This window comes from Anguilla anguilla, chromosome 18 (genome assembly GCF_013347855.1).
Source record: "Anguilla anguilla isolate fAngAng1 chromosome 18, fAngAng1.pri, whole genome shotgun sequence".
In the NCBI taxonomy this organism is placed as follows: domain Eukaryota; kingdom Metazoa; phylum Chordata; class Actinopteri; order Anguilliformes; family Anguillidae; genus Anguilla; species Anguilla anguilla.
The window spans coordinates 4,031,109-4,049,156 of NC_049218.1; the positions used below are offsets into that span (position 1 = coordinate 4,031,109).

The 18,048-nt window shown below is 47.8% G+C and overlaps 1 protein-coding gene across 9 annotated transcripts in view; it reads right to left on the reverse strand.

Moving 5' to 3' along the window:
- The window catches only part of gbf1 (golgi brefeldin A resistant guanine nucleotide exchange factor 1), a 102,898-nt gene that overhangs the window by 7,617 nt on the left and 77,233 nt on the right, over window positions 1-18,048 (reverse strand). For 7 of the 9 annotated variants that reach the window (XM_035399575.1, XM_035399572.1, XM_035399571.1 and 4 more), the window contains 19 exons: window positions 16,842-16,924; window positions 16,224-16,460; window positions 15,957-16,050; window positions 15,323-15,499; window positions 13,706-13,770; window positions 13,116-13,239; window positions 12,644-12,715; window positions 12,392-12,486; window positions 11,841-11,994; window positions 9,886-10,108; window positions 9,296-9,453; window positions 8,730-8,976; window positions 6,648-6,850; window positions 5,514-5,664; window positions 5,188-5,318; window positions 4,146-4,247; window positions 3,493-3,606; window positions 2,689-2,866; window positions 1,944-2,087 (listed from right to left, as the gene is read on the reverse strand). In XM_035399575.1, the coding sequence (XP_035255466.1) occupies window positions 1,944-2,087; window positions 2,689-2,866; window positions 3,493-3,606; window positions 4,146-4,247; window positions 5,188-5,318; window positions 5,514-5,664; window positions 6,648-6,850; window positions 8,730-8,976; window positions 9,296-9,453; window positions 9,886-10,108; window positions 11,841-11,994; window positions 12,392-12,486; window positions 12,644-12,715; window positions 13,116-13,239; window positions 13,706-13,770; window positions 15,323-15,499; window positions 15,957-16,050; window positions 16,224-16,460; window positions 16,842-16,924 (2,752 nt within the window). The remainder of the gene's footprint in view (window positions 1-1,943; window positions 2,088-2,688; window positions 2,867-3,492; window positions 3,607-4,145; window positions 4,248-5,187; window positions 5,319-5,513; window positions 5,665-6,647; window positions 6,851-8,729; window positions 8,977-9,295; window positions 9,454-9,885; window positions 10,109-11,840; window positions 11,995-12,391; window positions 12,487-12,643; window positions 12,716-13,115; window positions 13,240-13,705; window positions 13,771-15,322; window positions 15,500-15,956; window positions 16,051-16,223; window positions 16,461-16,841; window positions 16,925-18,048) is intronic. The other 2 variants (XM_035399577.1, XM_035399569.1) reach the window with 1 other exon arrangement.

The following is an 18,048-nucleotide window of genomic DNA, read 5'->3' on the forward strand; positions in this document are numbered from 1 at the left end:
AATTTCCATAAATGCCTCCAAACATTTTTCTGTTCATTTCTTTCACCAGGGGTGTTGAATAAACATGATTTCCCTTCATTCTGAATGCAAATATTACATATTTAGAATTTTTGCAGTTTTTCCACGTTTTGGACATAAGACTATAGTCTTATGTATTTTGCTGATTTTCCGCTGAAAACAATTAATTGCTATAAATGCCTCCAAACATTTTTCTGTTCATTTCTTTCACCAGGGGTGTTGAATAAACATGATTTCCCTTCATTCTGAATGCAAATATTACATATTTAGAATATTTGCAGTTTTTCCACGTTTTGGACATAAGACTATAGTCTTATGTATTTTGCTGATTTTCCACTGAAAACAATTAATTGCTATAAATGCCTCCAAACAGGTTTCTGTTCATTTCTTTCACCAGGGGTGTTGAATAAACATGATTTCCCTTCATTCTGCATGCAAATATTACATATTTAGAATTTTTGAAGTTTTTTCATGTTTTGGACATAAGACTATAGTCTTATGTATTTTGCTGATTTTCCACTGAAAACAATTAATTGCTATAAATGCCTCCAAACATTTTTCTGCTCATTTCTTTCACCAGGGGTGTTGAATAAACATGATTTCCCTTCATTCTGCATGCAAATATTACATATTTAGAATTTTTGAAGTTTTTTCATGTTTTGGACATAAGACTATAGTCTTATGTATTTTGCTAATTTTCCACTGAAAACAATTAGGCACTATAAATGCCTCCAAACATTTTTCTGTTCATTTCTTTCACCAGGGGTGTTGAATAAACATGATTTCCCTTCATTCTGAATGCAAATATTACATATTTAGAATTTTTGCAGTTTTTCCACGTTTTGGACATAAGACTATAGTCTTATGTATTTTGCTGATTTTCCACTGAAAACTATTAGGCACTATAAATGCCTCCAAACATTTTTCTGTTCATTTCTTTCACCAGGGGTGTTGAATAAACATGATTTCCCTTCATTCTGAATGCAAATATTACATATTTAGAATTTTAGAAGTTTTTCCACGTTTTGGACATAAGACTATAGTCTTATGTATTTTGCTGATTTTCCACTGAAAACAATTAATTGCTATAAATGCCTCCAAACATTTTTCTGTTCATTTCTTTCACCAGGGGTGTTGAATAAACATGATTTCCCTTCATTCTGAATGCAAATATTACATATTTAGAATTTCTGCAGTTTTTCCACGTTTTGGACATAAGACTATAGTCTTATGTATTTTGCTGATTTTCCACTGAAAACTATTAGGCACTATAAATGCCTCCAAACATTTTTCTGTTCATTTCTTTCAGCAGGGGTGTTGAATAAACATGATTTCCCTTCATTCTGAATGCAAATATTACATATTTAGAATATTTGAAGTTTTTTCACGTTTTGGATATAAGACTATAGTCTTATGTATTTTGCTGATTTTCCACTGAAAACTATTAATCACTATAAATGCCTCCAAACACCTTTCCGTTCATTTATTTCACCATGGCTGTTGAATAAACATTATTTCCATTCATTTTGAATGAAGAAATTATATATTTAGATGTCTTTCACATTTTAGACATAAGGTTATACAGTTGAGGCCAAAAGTTTACATACATCTAGGCTAAAGACATTCAAACTCAATTTTTCACAACTCCACACATTTCATGTTACCATAGATTTCCTGCGTTAAGTCAATTAGGGTATCTGCTTTGTTTCCATAAGAGGTCATTTCAAAATAATAACTAAGAGACAGCTTTATTTCAGCTTTTATGTACTATATCAGATTTTAAGTGGGTCAAAAGTTTACATGCACCAAGTTGACCGTCTCTTTAAACAGTCTGGAAGATTGTTGATTTTGAATATCTTTAGCCTTGGTGTGTGTAAAGTTTTGGCCTCAGCTGTACAGTGCAGAGACAGTCCAGCTGAGCTCACCGTTGGCACTGGGTGGACGTGGTGGCTCCTGGGGTGACTCTGGTCTGCTGGGGGCCTTTGGCTCGGCGGGGGCTGCTGGCACCGGGGCGGGGTGGCAGGGGACTGGCGGCTGGGGGCTGTCCGCTGGCACACTTGAAACAGGCTCTGCATGTGCAGATTCAGGGTCGTTTTAACATGCATTCAAAGCCACTGAAGGAGTGTGAGTGTGCAAAGCCCTGCCTGTCTGCAGCAGGGTCGGGGTCAACTGCATGCTCATGAGATCATTTCAGCCAATCAGTACACAGAACCTTATGGCACTGATTCATTTCTTTCATTGAATTTCAATCCCAGAACCCAGAACTGACTGAAACTGAATTGAGGCCAACCCTCTGGTCTGCAGCGAGCATACTGCCCTGAACACACAGTGAATGTTACCACCATCACAAACTCCACTTCTGGAGGGCTGCAGTGTCTGCTGATATCTGAGTGTTCTCAGCACCAGTGGTTCCCTTCAAGCCACTGATTGGCTAAAGAGTCCACACACATTCTTCTCAAGGTCTTAATTGGCAGCTGATTGAAAGAAAACCACAAAAACCTGCAAACAACTGTGACCCCCTGGTAATTTAGTGTGACACCCCTCTGGTCTCCAGAGAGGACGGAGAAAGACAATTCCAGGACGGTCACATATAAAAAAATGAGGGCACACATCTACGCACCCACCAGCGGAACAGAGGCGCCGCCCGGTGGCGAATGTGCGGTACTGTACCTGGCATGACGGCCTGCTTGAAGAGCTCCTCCCGCAGGCGAGGCAGGAAGCAGTCGATGCGCTCCCACGTGATCTCCCACAGGTCGGAGTAGCCCGTGCGCGAGTCGGCGCTGTGGAAGATGCCCGCCGTGTCCATCACCAGCAGCATGTTCTTCAGGGACTCCGGGATGGCCTCAAGCTGGGGGGGGGGGGGGCCAATCAGAAGCTCCTCGCTTAATAAGATGCTTTCACCCACTAGGCCTTCCATAGCTTTATATTACACATTTCCACAGATGGATAGAATCAATCAATCAATCAATCAATTAATTCCTTAATTAAATTTTATTTATATAGCGTATTTCACATCAATTGTTAAAATACGCTCCACAGACAACCCTGGCCTAAACCCCCTACAGGAACAAGCCTAATGCAACAGTGGCAAGGTATAACTCCCTGTGGCAGATGGGAAGAAACCTCGGAAGGAACCAGGCTCAGGAACAACATAGGTGTGATACAGTACCTTTCTTAAAAGCACAACTGCAACATCAGTACTGAATGCAGTGCCTTGTTAACAGCACAGTTCATTAACCTCTATGGCAGAATTCATTATCTATTGCTCTGTTGAAAAAAAATAAATAAATAAAAACATTTGACGGAAAACTGTTTTCAACTATAAACTATGACATTTTTGGTGAAGGACCCTCTGGAAAAATATTTTGAGCATTAAAAATATGGAGAACGGCATCAACATTAAATTTGTGTTTTTAAAGACGTACAGCCGTGACAGTACGGACAGTAATGATGAAATGAAACCACTGCCCTTACCAGCAGGTCACTGGATCCGGCGTGCATGTACTTATCCATGAAGTCCAGAATCGTGAGCCACAAGGCCGCAAACGTAGGCAGGGATAACAGAGGAGAGAGGTGCTGCAGGAACACCTGAGGAAGACACAGGGCAGTTATCTCTATGTGTAAGACACAGGGCAGTTATCTCTATGTGTAAGACACAGGGGAGTTATCTCTATGTGTAAGACACAGGGGAGTTATCGCTATGTGTAAGACACAGGGCAGTTATCTCTATGTGTAAGACACAGGGGAGTTATCGCTATGTGTAAGACACAGGGGAGTTATCTCTATGTGTAAGACACAGGGCAGTTATCTCTATGTGTAAGACACAGGGGAGTTATCTCTATGTGTAAGACACAGGGCAGTTATCTCTATGTGTAAGACACAGGGGAGTTATCTCTATGTGTAAGACACAGGGCAGTTATCTCTATGTGTAAGACACAGGGGAGTTATCTCTATGTGTAAGACACAGGGGAGTTATCTCTATGTGTAAGACACAGGGGAGTTATCGCTATGTGTAAGACAGGGTAGTTCTCTATGTGTAAGACACAGGGGAGTTATCTCTATGTGATAAAGACCAGGGTTCACCCCTACAGACTGAACCCCACGGCAGCGTCTCCACGGCAACTGACCTTTGACAGGAGGGTGCAGGCTCTCATCCTGGTCTCCTCCATGCCCCCCACGTCCGCAGGGCTGATGTTGTCCAGCAGCTTGGTCAGCAGAGGAAAGAGCACCTGGGGCCAGGGCAACAGCGTGTAAGAGGCAAAAAAATGACTACATTTCCCATGATTCTGAGAGAACATTTCACCTGCTGATCCCATGTGATGCATTCTGCTTTGTGACCAAAAAGAGCAGAGTCGAGCATTTGTTTTGCCACACTGTAGAGAAGGAGTGGCCAGGTTTGTTTTGTAGGAGAGCCATGCCTATCACCAAAATTTTCCCTTAGTGAGTCACAACATTTACATTTTAGGCATTTAGGTGACGCCCTTATCCAGAGTGACTTAAAATCAGTGCAGAAAGAAAAGACATACATTTGTAAATCACCAGCATTCCAAGTAGAAATTATAGAGAATGTACAGTTTTATTTGTAGGGAAATATGGGATAGATAGGGGAAGGAGGGGAAGAGAGAAATTGGAGTGGAGAAATGGAGAAAAGGAGGGGAGATGCAGTATTTCCTAAACAGATGGGTCTTCAAGGTTAGCCTTGCTCACAAATAAGGAAACACTGATAGGAGCTAAAACAGCTAATACAAAGGTAAATAGCAAAATAAGGTGGTAGGATGTGTCATAATTGTGTTATGTCTCAAAGGATTTATTAAAGCTTACTGCATTCTAAAATAAATACTATGAGCCTCACCAGGTCACATAAGGGTGTGGAGTCATAACACACCTCAACACGACATTTAAATTAGAGCCAAATAAATCACAACTATATCTACCTTCACATATTACTGTTAGTGTTTCGACAGTTCAATTGAAAGCTTTGACAGCTTCAGCTCTATGGTGCAAAATTAGGGTTACATAATTTATTATTATTATTTTATAAACTTCTTTTGTTCAATTTGCGAAAAAAAAAAAAAAAACTAGCAGACACTTGAGTTTTATGCAGCTGTACGTTCATAATGCAAAGACTGGAGGAGAATTAAATCCAGGAAATGCGACGAGCCTCCCCACCTTGTTGAAGCAGGACTCCCACTCCACAGCGTCCAGCGTCTGCAGGTCGTGCACCAGCAGCGCCCTCTGGAGGTAGGTGAGGGCCTGCATGCGAACCTGGCGCCGTGCGTCGCAGCACAGCCAGGCGATTCCTGCGCGGGGCGGAGACGCGCGTCAGCGACAGAACACGCCGGAAGAGCACAAAGCCACAGAAGAGCCACAGAACAAGCACTTGATTACATGAAAGCTCTATCTTTGGTAAAGCTCTGAGTCTGGTTTGTTAGGGCCGGTTGTGTTGGGTTTGTCGTGCTAACCGCGTTAGGTTTGATGTGGAGAGAGTTTCTGACCTTGCAGCAGCGGGCACCAGCAGCTGGTCCACAGCGTCTGAGAGTCGGCCTCGATCTTTCTGCCTGCCGCCTCTAGGTGTCGCTGTTCCTCAGCCCAGGAGCTGTAGATGCTGGCAGCTCGCGTGTGCAGGGTGTGCATCAGGTCCAGCAGCTGAGTCGGGAGAAACCAGCAAGTTTATCACAGCTGTAGCATTACAGTCCAGCTACTAACACTGACACCAGCACCTCACACTATGGGTCCAGCACCTCAGCACTATAACTGTTCCATACATTTTCATACTGTTACAACTCATGTACACTTTAATTTGCAAATACAAAACCAACATGTATATACATAATTATATAGGTACATATCTTGATACAGTGGGAAAACATGAGGGGTTCAGGTGAAAGTCTTTATTCTGTGACAAGATGAGATGCGTTCAAACTAATTTACCTGATCAGAGAAAAATCAAACTCTTTCAATCCAAGTCCCTGAAACGGCCTGGCATTTCAGCCAAGGCTTTTTTCGAGGAGCCGACTTAAATAATTACATCACGTTTGCCTTAGCTGTTTAGCCAATATACCATCAGCATTAAGATCAAGTCCTGCTGTCATCTGGTCGGCTTTGCTTGATGCCTAAATCAAACACCCGATTCCTTTCTGCCCAGACCACTACAATATTACATAACATACCTCAGCTGTGGCTGTAGCTGAGGTGAATGCATTTTATTTTATTATTTTAAACTGAAATTTAGCATTTATGTATTACATATTTATTCACAGTGCTTTTTATCATTATTATGTAATGTGTTGTCTTTTAAATGTGTTCGTATTTGAATATTTAAGAAAGACTAAATATATGAAAACAAAAAAAAATCCTGAATAAGGCAAAGTTAATTCACCAGCTCTAACCGATGGGAGCTTTTACATGGCAACCTGAAGAGTAAGGATATCTTCTGTGCAAAAGATCAGAAATACGTGATTAGAATGTTCTTAACTGAACATTCTAATGCTGATGTCACAATCACTGCTGACAACTGAAAGCAACGCAGTTCTAGAACACTGGCTCATGAACATTCCAAAACAACCTAATCTCCAAAGGGTTAACCGGGCCACTAGATGAGGAAGAAGGGAAAGGGCTGCTGTACTTACGTCTTGACTAACCTGTAATGACACCGTGTGGTAGCTGGCGGGCACGCCCTCGTCCTCCTCGTCGTCGCTGTGCGAGCGGGAGGGGCGCTGGCTGGAGGCCTTGGCGCGCCGCGCCGCCCCCTCCTTCTCCCGCGGCTTCTTGCGCAGCCGGCTGGACTTGGAGTCGCTCTTGTGGCTCTTCTTCTTCTCGTGGGTCCTGTAGCCTGCGGGAGGGCGGGGATTACAGGTCATTACAGCGGCTGGGCGGCATCCACACAAAAACAACAACCACAACAAGAACAACAACAATCACACCGGTTTGTGCAGTATAAACACACACCTATATATGAAACATAAATAAGCATATGACAAAAACAAAAGCCTAAGTTTGCTTTGTTGAGATATATAGTAGACATAAATTACTTAGCAGAATTAAAATATAAAAAAGCAGAATTATTCAGTAAACTCTAATCTGCGGTAACTCCCTTACATTAATTGACCTCTAAAAAGAATATAAGCTGCTCTGATTTCCTTCTATTTTTTCCTTGCATTTATTCTGAGTATTTCTACCTCGTGCCAACAATTTCTCAACAATCTGATTCACATATCAGTTACCGAAACGAAGATGTCTTTAAAGGGTCATTATTTTCAAATGCGATGTTTGCTCTGTAATGGTCCATTGCATAAAGTCAATCCACCTTGCCATTTGTGAAATGGCTTCACATCCCAGTACAAAGGACATAAAATGGCACACAAACAATAATTGTAACGCAGGTTATTTTCTACATTCACTGTCCAACTCACCACAAGCCCTTCTTTAAGAACAAAGGCCGTTTAGCGTCCGCTAATAAAGGCGTGTTTGGGGTTTACTCGACTGTGCAATTAACGTTAGCTCACAAACGGATTAAAGGCCAAGTTTAAATGAAATCTTTGATCGGCCCAAACTAATGGCAGCTTGCAACACCGGTGTTGATGGAAGAGCTTCTAAGAGCCCGGGGCAAATGAAAAAGAAAAAAAAGAATCAAAATGGCAGGTCTGTGATTAGCACAAAGAGGGTGGATGAAAACGTCTGGCGGTAATCCCTGACTGGGAACGGAAACAGCCTCTGGAGAGGGCCGTGGTGTGGGAGGAGCGCTGTGACGTGGGGCTGAGGCCTTCTCACAACGCAGGGGCCAAAGCAAAGGGTTCTCATAACGCTGGGGCCAAAGCGGAGCCCAGGGGCCCAACAGAGGCCCAGGGGCCAGAGCAGGGGGCTGAGGGGCCAAACAGAGCCCCAGGGGCCAGAGCAGGGGACTGAGGGGCCAAACAGAGCCCCAGGGGCCTGAGCAGAGGGCTCTGGGACTATAACAGAGCCCTGGGGCCACAGCTTTGGCTAAAAGCTGCTTTGGCCATAATAGCCAAAATCGTACAATGCGACAGCACAGCCCTGGGCCCACACAGCTCACCTTCACAGCTCCTGATGGTACATATGATTTAACCGGATCAATAATGTACACACATAGTTTATGGTACTGTCTATATTCTGTTCTAAATTATTAAAAATTTTCATTTGGGGAATGTATTTGATTACATGGACAAAAAGATGAGTAGATAGCCTTCTGATCTGCTGATCTGTAAATGCCTGGTATGTCCAGGCAAACACTTTCCCCTGAACGTCAGGGAAGTAAGCCCAGTTAAACATTTCATTTTCCCTGAGCACCAGCTGCGGTTCACCCTCCTTCCCCGCTCTCCTGTCTTTAATCCATTTCCCTTTCTGGCTCTCCGTTAGTTAAATCACAAAAGGCCTTTTAACCCACCTGAGCAGCCAGTGTGTTTCTTTCACATTTTCCTTGGCTATATCTGGGCAGCAGTGTACTGTAATGGGTAAGGATCTGGTCTTATGACCTGAAGGTCACGGGTTCGATTCCCCGGTAGGACAATGTTGTTGTACCGTTGAGCACGTTATTCAAGCTGCATTGCTTCAGTATATATCCAGTGGTATAAATGGATGCTTGTAATATAATGTAATATATTTTTTTAACAGAAAGAGCAGAGATGTCCTTTAATCAGGGCAATCGAGCATAAGCTGGAGGTGTGTGGAAACAGGGAAACTGGGACACTGACCCCCGTTCAGGCTGGCCTCCACGAAGACGCGGATGGTCTTGACGCACAGCTCGAAGTTCTCGGGCGTGACGTGGGCGGCGTCCCGGACGATGAAGGACAGGGACTCCACGCACTTGATGAGGGACTTGGTGTCGTGCAGGCCCATGTCCTGGCCCAGCGTCAGGCTGTACTGGTTGATGAGCGGCGAGGCCAGGGGCTTGGACCCGGGGGCCAGCAGCCTGCCCGTCTCCAGGTCGTCCTTGCCCACCTGACACCAAACACACACCCTGAGTCCTCTTAAGCAAGAATTCACAATGCCCAATTTTGCCCAACTCACAATTTTAACAAGACTAAGAATGTCGATTAAGACCGTCATACTTCTCAGCACAGCACCTTCTGAGGTGAACAATAAACAAATTCATGGCCTATGCCGACAGTGGGAAAACAGATCCTAGATCAGCATTACTGCCCTGAGATAAGATATGGATTTGGGGAACAGGTTTCACAGAGATGCAGACTCCAAACTGAAGAGTAAGACTTAGTAAAAGAGACTTTTTTTTAACGTTAGCTGCTGAAGGCCTGCTCACCACCAGCCATCCGCTGCTGGCCACGTCCATGTCTGTGACGGAGCGCGGGATCCTGGACTTGCCGTGCTCCGTGTAGACCTCCGAGTCGGAGGTGTAGCCTCGGTCGAGGCTGACCTCGCTGGGGTGGTAGGACGACAGCTCGCTGTCCGACTGGGCACCTGCAGCCAATCGGCAAGGTAGAGGATACAAATGCAGCACACAGCGAATGCAAACGCGTTGGAAACGATCACAGATTTTTTATAGTCTACAGCAGCGGCAACCAACCCTGTCCCTGGAGATCTACCACCTGTAGGTTTTCATTTGAATCCTAATTTCGCACACCTGGCTCTACTAAAGAGCAGCTCACCAAAGATCTCTATGAGTTGAATGAGGTGTCCTCTGTTAGGGCTGGAGTGAAAACCTACAGGGTAGCAGATCTCCAGGAACCGAGTTGGTTACCACTGGTCTACATCTCCATTTCAAACGGCTCTGCAAGGCGTTTTCTTGCAGGCACTTTCAGCTGCAGTGAGGTCTGAGATCGCGTTTGTTTATTCCGCCATTTTCTGTGCTGAGCGGGATGTGAAGCGACCGCGCCGGTCAGAGCAGCGTACCCGTGTCGTTGTCCGGGCTGGCGGTAACCTGCAGGGAGGCGGGAGGCTTGACCCCCGCCCCGATGCACTCCAGCAGGGAGAAGAGCGTGAACCAGTGGTCGCCGCAGTGGATGTTGGCGGCGTTGGTCTTGAGCAGCTCGTGCAGGCCGTACGCCACCTCCCGGCTCACCCGCGACAGCACGTGAGGCTTCATCATCAGCAGGAGCCTTAGAGAGTGCAGGACCTGAGAACACACCAGCACACACAGGCACTGTGAGGACCTGAGAACACACCAGCACACACAGGCACTATGAGGACCTGAGAACACATCAGCACACACAGGCACTGTGAGGACCTGAGAACACATCAGTAACACACAGGCACTGTGAGGACCTGAGAACACATCAGCACACACAGGCACTGTGAGGACCTGAGAACACATCAGCACACACAGGCACTGTGAGGACCTGAGAACACACCAGCACACACAGGCACTATGAGGACCTGAGAACACATCAGCACACACAGGCACTGTGCAGGACCTGAGAACACATCAGCACACACAGGCACTGTGAGGACCTGAGAACACATCAGCACACACAGGCACTGTGCAGGACCTGAGAACACACCAGCACACACAGGCACTATGAGGACCTGAGAACACATCAGCACACACAGGCACTGTGCAGGACCTGAGAACACATCAGCACACACAGGCACTGTGAGGACCTGAGAACACATTAGTAACACACAGGCACTGTGAGGACCTGAGAACACATCAGCAACACACAGGCACTGTGAGGACCTGAGAACACATCAGCACACACAGGCACTGTGAGGACCTGAGAACATATCAGCACACACAGGCACTGTGAGGACCTGAGAAAACATCAGCACACACAGGCACTGTGAGGACCCATCAGCACAGACTGGCTGATGTAGATGGGCATAAATGAGGTTTATGCCCATCTACATCCTCTTTGAATTTTCCATCAGCAATGCAAAGTTAATTTAGCAATGCTAACAGTGCCTACATAACAATACACTATAAATAGCTATATAAAGTGCCTATATAAATCCACCTGCTGTGAACTGCATGTACATATGGCTAGCGTCAAATTGTCAAATACATACGTCAAATTTAAAACAACAGAAGGATAATCACAATAAAGCTAAGACAGTGGATACGGAGGATGAAATCAAAGACGCAACAAAAATGTAGGACAGCTACGGGGCAGGGAAGGAAAATAGGCTATGCTTCCATTAGACCACCTGTTAGGACAGTGACAGGTACACACTGGTTTTAAAGGGCATGGCCGGGGGAACACTGTGTACTCTTGCAATTATGCAACTGCCACCGGAGGATCCAAGAGAGAGGAGACACTGAATACCAGCAAACAGATGGCCCAAAAGGTATTGTAAACACCCTTGGCTATTTAGACTTCAGGAGGCAAAACAGCATTTTTTTAAAAATAACGGTATGGTTACATCATCAGCGTTGCACAGTACCCTCAGTCACGTAACACTCCCAGGAAGTCTTGGCCACCGGGATCCATGTCCGGCAGGGTATGCGCGAAATGTAGAGACCGCGGAAAGGCTCGGCGTCTTACACTACACACCAAAACTTACATAACCTCTTTGCCTAGATGATCCCAAATCTTTGAGGAAGAAGGCTGTAAAATCGTCCTTGACCTGACCTCTGTACCCAGACCCCTTGCTCCTCCAGTGAAGGTCTGACCGGGTGGTGTAAAGGTGTAAAGGCGTGAAGGCGTAAAGGTGTAAAGGTGGTGTAAAGGCGTAAAGGTGGTGTAAAGGTGTGAAGGTGTAAAGGTGGTGTAAAGGTGTAAAGGTGGTGTAAAGGTGGTGTAAAGGCGTAAAGGTGGTGTAAAGGTGTAAAGGTGGTGTAAAGGTGGTGTAAAGGTGTAAAGGTGGTGTAAAGGCGTAAAGGTGGTGTAAAGGTGTAAAGGCGGACTCACCTGGGAGCTGATGTCCTCGCGGCGGAGCAGCCGAATGGCCAGCCGCAGGAGCCCCACCACCGCCCGCTCCACCAGGAAGCAGCTCTCCGTGGCGTGCACGCACAGGTGGCACAGGTGGTCCCGCACAGTCTGCCACACGCACGACACGCGGTCCCTGTGCACACGCACACACACGCAGAGAAACGGGAGACGGAGACACACACGTCAGAGACACACACGTCAAAACACGCATCAAAAAGCACACAGAAGCAGACACACGGAAAAACAGACAGACGGATGCAGACACAGGCACATACGTATGCGTGTTCAGGTAAGAGCTCTACACACAGGGCAGGGCAAACGCAGGTGAGCTGGATTAAACTGCTACACTGTCACTGGAATTCAAAACACGGTTGAGCTGTGAGGGACATGTATGCTCAATACACCGTGTGATCTTTTTGGAAAAGGAAGATGGAAATCCTTGCCACGTCCCATACCAAATGTAATACTTCGGAAAGTATGTCTGAGTGGATAGAGTTTAGAGAGACTTATATCTTTGTAGAGTACTGTACCTGTTTTCCAAAACAATGCGCAGCAGCATCTCCAGGCAGAAGGCAGCGTCCTCCTCGTCATACGTCTCCTCGTCTGGGGTGACCGATATGAGAGCCTGTGCATGATAGCATAGCGCTAATTAGCCTACATGCAATAAGGGCGATAATGACCCACAGGGGCTGCAGAGGGTCAACGGTGACTGAAAATGCAACGAGGTCGGACGACCGCCTGCGTTTCTCCCCCCCGAGAGGAGAGAGTACAAGCCCCCTCACCTTCATCAGCTCCTGGAGAGACTCCAGCTGCAGGAATTTGCTCTCCGTGATCAACTTCTCTGGGTCACATTGCTGGAAAAGGGACAGGAGGAAAGCATTAGCATCGACATCAAGAGACAGCCCACAGCAAGCTCCCACGTAGGCAAAAACCACACTGCCAAAACTCTGAGCAGGGCATTATATTTATTTGGGACATAAACATATAGGTATCTGTATGACTGCAATTTCCAACTTCACTAGTGTTCTCAGGCTGTGTTTTTCAAAAATGTTTGAAAACCTGAAATTTTGACTTCTCAAAGTTCAAATTCCACGCTGACCATCAAGAGCAGACTTGATGTCTTCTGACATTCAGATCAACAGCACTTGTGTGCTGAACATCAAACTTCTACATCTATGGCTCAAAGAGTAGAGCAGGAACTCAAAATGAGTGGGCTGGTGTAAAAGGTGTGGGGGGGGGGGGGGTTGGCGGGACCTTGATGCACAGTATGGCCGCCTGCTTGGCCTCCTGGTTTTCGGTGGAGGGCCCCCGCAGGCCCGACTGCTCGGCTCCGCTCAGCGTCAGCCAGTTCACGAAGCTCAGGACCGCCGACTCGCCCCTGCGAAGCGACACCACACGCCACGCCCCGTCACGCTCCGCTAACACGCCTCACACGCGTGTCACACACACACGCAGCCTCCACAACACCCACGCCGTCGTATGAGAAACAGCAACACTCAACGCGTGATCCTTCCAAACCGAAGTGAAACAAGCTAACATCATGCATATTTTATTTCATTACGCTGATGTTTGTATAAACATCCTAAGGAGGCACTGGAACTAAAGACACTCCTCCCATTGCCGCACAACGACAATGCGCTTGGCCCTTTGCTGATCTGCTGGTGTCTCGCCGATGCTCCAGGGGCTAATCCCGAAAGTACTGAACTAAAGCCCTTAATGGCTGCTGCAGTCTTTTTCACTGGGACCGCGAGCTCATCCTGCTGTTTGCACACACAGTCGCCTCCTCTCCGCACAGACACACAGCGCTGATGTTGCATGCGCTGACTGAGTGGGGGCCGGTTTACCGGTTCGAGGGCGTCTCTTCTCTCTGGAGGGAAATCTTTCCGCTGGGCTCCACAAAGTCTTCAACCTGAAACAGGGGAGAGAGAAAAAAAAAGCCACTTCTTACCCTCGAACAGAAAGACAGCAGATGGCAGCAGAGCACACCAACACACGCACATGCAAAAACAATGAGTCACGCCCGCAACTTCAGCCGAACCACCAATGAAGAAAGCCTGCCGTTTACTGGGGTGTGGCAGACACAGTTAATTATGCGTTTTGGCAATCCTTGCTGACGTCATGGCTTCACACTACCTGCACTGTAACTAAATCATAGCTGTTACTCCACCCCACATATAAATAACACCGGTTACCTGTTCCCTGTATGACACGTACAATAAACCTGTTGCCCAGGTCAAATGTTTCACTGCACAAAGGTGATGTTTACAGGGGTGAATCAAGTAAAATCTGAGTCCTCTCAGGAGCAGCGCTTGTCCATTTTCCCTGTACTTTAAAATGTCAGTTTTGCCCTGGTTTTGAGTAGACGCTACATCTCAGATCAGGCACAACTGTCCAGTGGTGTAACAGCAGCAGTGCCCCTTCCTGGGCTCTGAACCCGTTGACCAACGGGGTCAGATAACCACCTGCCATCTGGTGCCCTGTAACACGGCCAAGCCGAACAGCGCAGGGCCTACTGTACACCACAGATGCTCATCTTTTCAGCCGCCGAGCAGCCTGTGTGTTTATGTACTCAGCTAATGGGTGTACCGTTACACGCGTGCTCTATACGGACAGGTGAACATGAGAGATCGCTGTGTGTTACAAGGATTTTGGATTTTGACGTTTGTATTTTTATTTGTTGTGTCTTCCAGTAATGTTTCTGTACTCCTCTTTCTCAGGGTCAGGGAATCGCATTCATCTTTTCGGGTGTAAAATGGGCTTTGGGCTTTTCTGGTTTGTTGAAAAGGAAAACACACTTTGATTGATTTGTTTGCCACTGTGACAGAAGCAGGAACCACATTTACCCTGAAGTTTTGGTTAGCCATCAGACTCCCAAAGAGTCTGGTTGGAAAGGGAAGCTCACTCACCTCAGGACAAGATAGTGGTACAGGAGGGGGGAAACTCTGAGCTCCAGGGAGAGTGGGGTACAGGAGGGGGACAACTCTGAGCTCCAGGGAGAGTGGGGTACAGCAGGGGGACAACTCTGAGCTCCAGGGAGAGTGGGGTACAGGAGGGGGGGAAACTCTGAGCTCCAGGGAGAATGGGGTACAGGAGGGGGGGAAACTCTGAGCTCCAGGGAGAGTGGGGTACAGGAGGGGGGGGAAACTCTGAGCTCTAAGGAAAATGGGGTACAGGAGGGGGACAACTCTGAGCTCCAGGGAGAGTGGGGTACAGGAGGGGGGGGAAACTCTGAGCTCCAGGGAGAATGGGGTACAGGAGGGGGGGAAACTCTGAGCTCCAGGGAGAGTTGGGTACAGGAGGGGGGGAGACTCTGAGCTCCAGGGAGAGTGGGGTACAGGGGGGGGGGGAGACTCTGAGCTCCAGGGAGAGTGGGGTACAGGAGGGGGGGAGACTCTGAGCTCCAGGGAGAGTGGGGTACAGGAGGGGGGGAGAGTCAGGGCGCCGGACGCAGGTGAGCTCACCTCCACCATGGCCTTGGGCAGGAGCTCGGCGCGGAACAGCTGCAGCATGGAGTCCATGATGTTCTTCCAGCCCTCGCGCAGGATGTCGCCGTGACGATGGGCCAGGCCGAACACGGCCTTGGCGGCCACCTGGGCCTTGCCGTTGCCGCCGAACACGGTGGGCAGGTTCTCCACCGACTGGGGGTACGAGAGTTCACGGGCAGAAACGACAGACACGTTAAAATCAGCTGGGCAGGAAGGTGGAAATCGCATGCAGCCATTTCTCTTCCATCCACACGGAGCTGTCAGTGCATGTAACAGCATGCCAGGTAGAGGCAGAGAGCCCTTGTGTGCTTAAGACCACGCTTGATACAGTGCTGGATGCTCACGAGCCTGCAGCTAAACCATGAGCCTGGAACATACACTGCATATTGTCGTATATTAAACAGTTAAATATAAACTTAATGATCAGTTTCTAGGTAATACCGATCTACACTGCAAATAGATATCCGAAATCATAAAGCAGTGGAATCAAAAGTAAAAGACTTTACACATTAAATCAGATTGCATTTAACGTTTCCATTTCCTTCCAATGATTTAAGTATGGAACTATTTTCACAAACGGTACTGAAACCATATATATTTTCCAGCTCACCTCGCTGCTCAGCGTCGTAAACTTGCAGAGGGAAATGATCAAGTTGTCAAACACGTCACTGAAGCCGTAGTGAGCCGATATCATTGCGCACTTCCTAACATCAAAAAAAAACAGATAACATACTGCATTAGCATCCCCCTGAAAAGCACTGAAGACATGCATTTCAAATACAACTACACAAACTGCACCCACACATTTGAAATGCCCTCATTACACAGACACGGGTGCGGGGCAGTGTAACAGGTAAGGCGGAATTCGCCCCCCTACCTGAAGCCGGCGATGGCCTTCTGGATGATGGCGTCGTCCAGGCTCTTGTCGAAGACGTAGGACAGGGCGGCGATGGTGGGGCCCCAGGTCATGGAGAACAGGTCGTGGTCGTAGCTGCCGGCCGGGACGCGGAGGAAGACGCCCTCGGGCGTGGCCCCGCGGTGCAGCAGCACGCTCCACATGTAGTTCTCCTTCACCAGGCCCGTCTGCTCCTCCGGCATCACGATCTCCTCGTTCCTGCACCGGACACAAGCCGTTAGCCGTTAGCCGTTAGCAATGCAGCGGGATGAGCTAACGGGTCGCACCGCAACAACAGAGGCGGCAGCGTAGCGTAGCGGGTAAGGAACTGGTCTTGGAACCTGAAGGTCGCAGGTTCGATTCCCGTGAAGGACACTGCCGTTGTGCCCTTGAGCAAGGTACTTAACCTGCATTGCTTCAGTATATGTCCAGCTGTATAAATGGATGCAGTGCAAATGCTATGTAAAAAAAGTTGTGTAAGTCGCTCTGGATAAGAGCGTCTGCTAAATGCCTGTAATGTAATGTAAAAAGGCTGGCGGGAAATTCTAATCCACGCACACGAGGGGTCGACGATGCCGACGTCGCGGGGGGGGGACTTACTTGATTGCGTTGTAGATATCCTCCAGCATGTCCTGGTCAAAGTCCTTCGAGCCGTTCACACCTTTCAGATTCTTCTTGAATTGCTAAACGGGAGGAAAAAAAAATCAGACGAGGGGAAATGAGGTTCATTTCGCTCGAAGCTCATCGTTACCCACGCACCCGAAAAAAAAGAACCCGGCAGGCTTCCCCCGGTACGGCCTCCGGCAACGGCGCGTTTATCGACAAGCTAACGCGGCGTGTTTGTGCGGCGGGTCCCGTGGACGTTCGCCACGTTAAACACAAGCAGACAGGCGTTTGTTGGGGGAGGAGGGGGAAGGGGGGGGGGGGGGGGGGGGAATGCGGTGGGACCAGGGCAAATAAACGAGGCTCTTCCCTGCTGAGCGACGGGATAAACTGGGTGGCTGGTGGCGTGCTCTCTTAATGGTGGGTGGAGGGGGGGGGGGGGGGGGGGGGGGAGCGTGAGCTCCTCCTAAGAGCGGGATGAAGGGAGAAATAAACAGGCGGGCGGGTCAAGGATCTGGGCTCCCGGTGTTTTCATACCAGCCCGCTGCAGACGTTAACAAGCCCGCTTACAGAGAGAACGCAGCTGGGCCTCTCTGCCCATGGCCCCTCAGTACCCAGCCGTGCGCTTTACTGCACGGACACAAGGACATGGAGAGGCATTCTGTGTGTCACTGCAGGAGCTCACCATGCTCAGTGCACATGTACTGCTAAAAACAGACCAGCAATGAGCCACAGAAACACACACACACACACATGCACACATTACATTCTTTACAGTGCACACGTACACACACATTTATTAAGGATTTTTTTTTTTAGATTATGTACCATCATTTACAAGCCTTGGAAGAGGCAAGAGATAAGTGAACCAACATAAAAGATCTCAGAACTGACCAAGAATAAAGAGCACACAAACAATTTTCAAAATCCAAGGGCCCAATAAACCGTTTACAGTGGCAGGCCTTGGGAGACACCGCATACAGACACAGCGTGCAGTTCAGACACGGCAGGCCTTGGGAGACACCGCATACAGACACAGTGTGCAGTTCAGACACGGCAGGCCTTGGGAGACACCGCATACAGACACAGCGTGCAGTTCAGACACGGCAGGCCTTGGGAGACACCGCATACAGACACAGCGTGCAGTTCAGACACGGCAGGCCTTGGGAGACACCGCATACAGACACAGCGTGCAGTTCAGACA